This window comes from Dromiciops gliroides, chromosome 4 (genome assembly GCF_019393635.1).
Source record: "Dromiciops gliroides isolate mDroGli1 chromosome 4, mDroGli1.pri, whole genome shotgun sequence".
NCBI lineage: Eukaryota > Metazoa > Chordata > Mammalia > Microbiotheria > Microbiotheriidae > Dromiciops > Dromiciops gliroides.
In genome coordinates, this window is record NC_057864.1 from 343,065,093 (window position 1) to 343,071,297 (window position 6,205).

Below are 6,205 nucleotides of genomic sequence, written 5' to 3' on the forward strand. Positions count from 1 at the left end.
CGGGGGCGGGGGTGGGGGGGCGGAGCAACGGAAGGCGGCTCGAGGGCACCTGCGTCCTAGCTGTTGCCATAGCGACCAGGCACGCGTTCCCTCGCCTGGCTTCCAGTCTGGGCGCCCTCAACGTTGAAGTCGGAGTGTCGGAGGTTTCCGGAGCCCGCACCAGCGGGTAATTCAAGATTGTTGGTTTGGTTCACCGCGTTCGTCACCTGCTCCTCCTTGTCCACAGTTTCACCCTTCCTTGGGCGGCGGAGAAGGGCGTCTCTTTCCGTGGCCACCCCCTTCCCCGCAAGTTTTATCAGCCCTAACCCGGGCACCTTGTGTCCCTAGCCAGCCCCGACGGACAAAGACATTGAAGCGGACAGACCAACTGCCGAGCCTGGGATTTGGGCGTGGGGGATGGGGGGTGGGACCCCGAGGGGAGGTGACTACAGAGAGAAAAGGCGAAATCCAATCCTTCGGGAGGGAGTGTGTCTTATTAAGCTCCAGGAAGGGGAGGGGTCTTTCCCAGTGTTTATTTAGGCGTGTATGGGTGACTTCTGACGTAGGAGGAGGCAGCCCTCAAGTGTGTAAACCCAGGAAACAATTGTGGGGGCTCGGGTTTAATCTAATAGGATGCCACCTCCTCTGATCCCTCCAGGTAGGGATGGTCAGTTGATTTTCTAGGACTCATTAACTCCATAAAAGGATGTATTGCTAGGTATGTTTTGGTAGTGATGTCTTCCTCATTTCCCTTTACCAGTGAAAGCCTTGTAGTGCCCAAGGCCGAACTCTGCCAAAGTATTGCATGAAACCACTGATTTGTCAGAAGTAAAAGGCAAAATGGAGTGGGGAAACAAAGCACTAAATTGAGAACTAATCCTCTTAGTTCTGCTTACCGATTATAACGACAAATTAACCTTCATTGAGCGGGTTTCCTCCTCATTAAAACGAGGATAATATTACCTCCCCAGCCTACCTCTGGGTTATTGTAAAGAGGAAATGATCTATGTGAAAGTATTTCAAAAACGATGAGGTGCTATTCAAAAATAGGATGGTGATGATGATGATGATGGTCATCTTGAAAAAGTTATGTTGAAAGTGATTCAGACCAACCTTGCTATGATCTTAGATCCGGTGATCTTGATGCGGACTTTTAGGAATACTTTCAGCGATAGTGTAGAGCTGGTTTCTTATTCCATATTTGTCATCTAAAGCCCAGCAGTGTACCTATACTAATGTTTGGAACTCTACGTGAATATTTTTGCCAACTTGGTGAGGAATTAAAATCTTAACATTTAGCTGATGCAAGAAGTACATGGTGCAAGAAAAAAAAATCTAGATTTTTGCTTTGTATCCTGCTGCCGCAGAGGTGTGGGTGATTTAGAGAACGTTGCCATGGTTACCAGCGCACATAACAGATAGAATAAAAAAAAAAGCATTCTGTTAAGGTGGTTAATAGGGTTGTGCACCTAGAAATTTTCTGTAGTTTCCTTCTCTCCCCCAATAAAGTATAGGCTTAATGTGAATCAGCAGATGCAACCAGTATTTTATTTCATTGAATTCTTCTTATCGTGCAAGACTGGCTGGGATTTTGTATTGTGCAGAATTTGAAAGTATTTTCAAGAAATGTTTCTGGAATACATACACAAACTATGCACACACTTTTTATATCTCCCAAACCCTCTTTTTCTCCAATTTTCCTCTTTTAAAAAAATCAACTTTTAACCATTTCTTCCTGGAGAATATCATTTTTGGGTTTTATTTTTGTTTTTGGCTTATTGCAGTTTCTTTACATTAGTGATGGAAAAGTGTGTCATTTTTTGATTATGATATGGTGTCTTAATTAATGTGTTTTATCTAGCATAACATTTTAGGAAATTCACACTTAGTGCTTTGATATTGGCCCCAAGCAATTATTAACCATCTGCTGCTCAAAAAATTCAACTAAGTGCTTCTCTATACTTATGAAATTACCACTCTCTTCTTAGTCCTATATATTACTGCCATAAAATGAGTAGTGACTACCATTTTTATCCCTTATTTACACTTTAATTATTCTAGATAACAACAAAAGGGGTGTGTTTTTTCGTCTCACATAAAATAGGTTACTCTTATGCTATTTTTTGACACTTCTTTAAAATTTGGCTTTTGATTTTGTCTACCACTGTTTTCATAGGAATCAGTTTTGTAGATTTTTTTTTTTGGCCAAACAAAATTGTATTTATTCAGTACATAAAATGTAGCTACTGATGATTTCCTGTTGTATTTTCACCTGTAGAACATTCATAGCATTCAACAGTGAATATTTCACATTTGTTTGAAATGAAAAGGGAGATTAGAAGAGATTAAAGAGGCCTCATTTATCTGCAATTTATTATTATTATTTTCCTGGAAATGAGCAGTTTGTCCCAGTAGAATGCAAACTGTGATTAGGGATTGTTTTATGCTTTATACTTTTGTTCCCAGCATTCACACTATGCCTGGCACATAGTAACAATAGGTCCGTGTTGATTGATGTATTGATTAAGAGGCAGCATGGAAGTGGATAGAAAGCTGACCTCAGACTCAGGATGTTACAAATTCGACATCTGATAGATACATTGTTGGCTTTGTAACTCCAGGCAAATCAATCAAATGTTTATAGTCTTATTTAACTATTTAAAACTATTAAATTGTTGAATAGCTGCAGATCTGCTTTAATTCTTTGCTGTGAGTTCCAATATACCAATGAAAGTACAGTTAAAAAAGTTTTTCTGTTCATTTATTAGCCTTGTCAGTTTCCTCATCAGTAAAATGAGAGGATTTGACTAGATGAACTCTAATTCAAGATTCATGCTGTATTTTTTTCCCCTTCTTTGCCTGTGCTCAAATGCCTAAATTTCCAGTTCTTTGTTGGAGTAGAATGCCATCTTTAGGGCCTGTTGTAGAAAAACTTTCAGAAAAACCAGTTTAAGTAATAATTGATTCATTTGAAAATTTCTGAAATTAGATGGAAAAAAATATGTCAAAACATTGCTTAATTGTTTTTGGTAGTTGCTAAAGGGTCATTGATCATTGTAGTGGTGGAAGAAGCAGAAAGTGAAAATAAGATCATATCCTACTTCCACAAAAAGCTGTTTTTATACTTTTAAGGATAATTTTCTAGTTATATAAACCACAGAAAAGGTTGCCAATCAGTGTAAGGATTTAGTGTTAGCATTAGCTAATAATGACCTGCAGTGACCTCAATTTATCTGAACTATTATGACACAGTCACGTGGATTTTTCCCAACCAACCAGACTTGTGGTTAATTTGCTCACAGATGTCAAGCTAGTAGTAAGGCAAAAAAGAAAGTGGAGGTAAGACAGAGCAGCTTGAGTAAGATGAGTTTCTTATAACATGCCACATGAAAATAGAATAATGAGCACACAAAAAACTTAATGTGAAAATTTTTATTAAGATAACCTTTTAACTTTCATTATACATTAGAAAGTTTAGTTCTCACTTGTGCTGAAAAATGGTTTGCTAATTCAGATGTGGCAGTTGTTTTTAAGGGTTAAATTAATTCTGAAAATGTTGGGTCAGTTTTAATAAACGTCTTTAAAATTAGTGATCGCTTACTGGAAGAAGTGCCAAATTCACTTTTCTTATCTGTAGTATGTAAGTTGAAAATTTATGATTTGCTATTGATTTCATGTGAAACTATATTATTTGTGAGAAGTTTGGGGAATTAGAGCCTTGTGGGAAGTGGGGTAAAGAGATCATGATTGGGCCATTAAGCAGGGTAAGGCCTGAAAGAACCAGGGAAACTGGGATATGAAGTCATGTATGTATTTTTGTGTTAATTGAAAAGATTCAGATCTGGAACACAGATTTAGATGATAGCCCTGTATGTCTGATAATGGCCTTAATTATGTTTAGCCATTTCCTATTCCACAATATTTGAGAAAACAAACAAGCAAAAGATAATAAAACCCCAACCAAAAATTTAAGGGCAGTTAGCTCTCTTAGCTAAACAGAAATCTTTTCAGTTTAATGCTCCCATCATGAATTCAGAATGAAAACTTCTATTCTTTAGCAGGTAGGAAACTATGTGAAAGAATTCTCTGATGTCATAATTTCTGGGTGTCACTGGCTCATTCGACCAGCCTTCCTTTGGCACATTCCATCCTCCTATGGAAGGAGAGTAGAAGCATTTGATTTATTTAGCCTCTACAGGAATCAAACTTCACTTATTTTGGTAAGTGTATGTATCTTTGGCTTAGTTAGCCAAAACCATGTTTTAATCCCTTCAAAAAAGACATTTGATTCTTGAACTTACCTAGTTGGAAAATTTTTCTTAAGCCGTGGAAAAATACAACTTTTCACTGGGTCCGTAGCAACTGGAGGGCCTCCCTAAAGTCTTTGTGCACTTTAAAATTTGTAAATGCTTAAACTTTATTAATTAAAGTTCATCATCATTCTCATCATCAACAACCACAAATATTTATTAGGAAATGTGTTAGGTGCTAGGAATACATAGAAATACAATAGAGTATTGGCCCAAAAAGGACTTAAAATTTAGTTGGACAAACAACACATACATATAAAAAGATAAGCAATAATACAAGTCTAGTATATGTTAAGTGACAAATACATGGCATAGATGGTATTATAGGAATCAGAGGAGGGAGCAGTCAGGCTCTAGAGAAAGCTTTGAAGCTGGGCCTTGAAGGGAAGGCTAGGCTTTAGATAATAGGGAGCAATTTTCAAGGAGTCGTGATGTGAGTAATTTATAAATGGCATTTAAAGGCACATTGAATTATAGCTTATGTGAATTTAAGTTTTGTTAGTCTTAAGAGAGTTTACTGTTACCTATGGTAGTGATTGCTTGTCATTGGAATTGAAATAAGAATACATAGAGACAACTGAGAGTTAAAATAAGAGTTATAAATTCTATCCTGCCTATAATATAAATTACAAAAGTTTAAAGGGACAAAAGGACACTGTGTGTTTTTTCTTTGATTTCTAATTTAGGTTTTCAGTGAATTATGCCTTTTCGGTTTGGTACTCAGCCAAGGAGGTTTCCAGTGGAAGGAGGAGATTCTTCAATTGGTCCTGAACCTGGCCTGAGCTCCAGTACTGCATGGTATAGGAAAGAGACTCCACCAACCAGGTAGACTTACCGATCAACTAACTGTATATGTGTTACACTGCAAATCTGAACTCTTGTTAAGGTCATCATTATGTCTGGCTAACTGTAAATGTTGGCAGAACAAGGGGAAATTTACAAAAATCACTAAATTAGTAGCTTTTTCTGTTGCTCATTAGAGAGTAGTGTTGAGAGAATCAATATATTATATGTAGTATTATGCTCAGTTTTGGAACTTTCTCCAGATATTGTATGGTTTAAATGAATTTTTAAAAGATATAAAATACATATCCATGAAAGCACCTATTTGTACATCCATACATTTAATTGCCATTTGGTGAACATAAGATGTCTTTATAAATTAGCATCTGGAAGCCTGCCTTTTGTTTGCTTTTATCAGTTTCCTGTGATTAAAATGGTAGCAATAGCTAAAGTTTTGCCGGAATGCGAGTCTGATTTCTGCCTCATCAGTGCTACTGTGTTATATAATTACTCAGTGGCATTTAAAGAAATTAAAATTGATTTAAGAAAGGAGAATGAGTAGTCAGATTTTAGCATTTCATAGTATCATTTCCTCTGGTAGGCAACTAAATAGATGTCATTTTCCCCATGTAGGCAACTCCGAAGATGCCCTGGAAGTCACTGTCTGACAATCACTGATGTTCCTGTCAATCTTTATGCGACAATGAGAAAACCACCTGCTCAGAGCAGCAAGGAAATGCATCCTAAATAGCCGCTCCTTTGGTGAAGATCATCATAAGGCTTTTGTAGAGGTTTGACTAGGTCAAGGTAATGGGCCAGTATCATTTTATGATCTGGTAAACAAATAAAAGTGGTGACACCATTGGATGTTCACAACGGTTTTCACTTGTCATTTGTTATTGGTGGGAACAGAGGAAAAATGCCTATTAAATACAATAGGGCCAATATATAGTCAAGTATTATCTGTATGAAAGGAAATAACCATTAGTATGATAAATTATACTAAATTGATGGTACCATTTTGCTGAGATAACTGCATCTGAGCTTCAGTTTGTTCTAGATAGTCTTCTCTGTTATTTTTGAGTTATTCTTTAGTTAAATTTCATTACAATGGAACTCAGCCAGAAAATTGA

The 6,205-nt window shown here is 37.1% G+C and overlaps 1 protein-coding gene across 3 annotated transcripts; it reads left to right on the plus strand.

Moving 5' to 3' along the window:
- Positions 1-35: 35 nt before the first annotated feature.
- FAM229B (family with sequence similarity 229 member B) lies at positions 36-5,922 on the plus strand. Of its 3 annotated transcripts, none has more exons than XM_043964325.1 (4): positions 36-166; positions 4,038-4,199; positions 4,976-5,114; positions 5,706-5,922. In XM_043964325.1, the coding sequence occupies exons 3-4, from the start codon at positions 4,990-4,992 to the stop codon at positions 5,821-5,823; spliced, it is 243 nt and encodes an 80-aa protein (XP_043820260.1). In that variant the 5' UTR covers positions 36-166; positions 4,038-4,199; positions 4,976-4,989; the 3' UTR covers positions 5,824-5,922. The 3 variants fall into 3 exon arrangements, with proteins under 3 accessions (XP_043820260.1, XP_043820259.1, XP_043820258.1); XM_043964323.1 differs by having other exon boundaries at positions 45-166; positions 4,041-4,199; XM_043964324.1 differs by lacking the exon at positions 4,038-4,199 and having other exon boundaries at positions 39-166.
- The last annotated feature ends 283 nt before the right edge of the window (positions 5,923-6,205 follow it).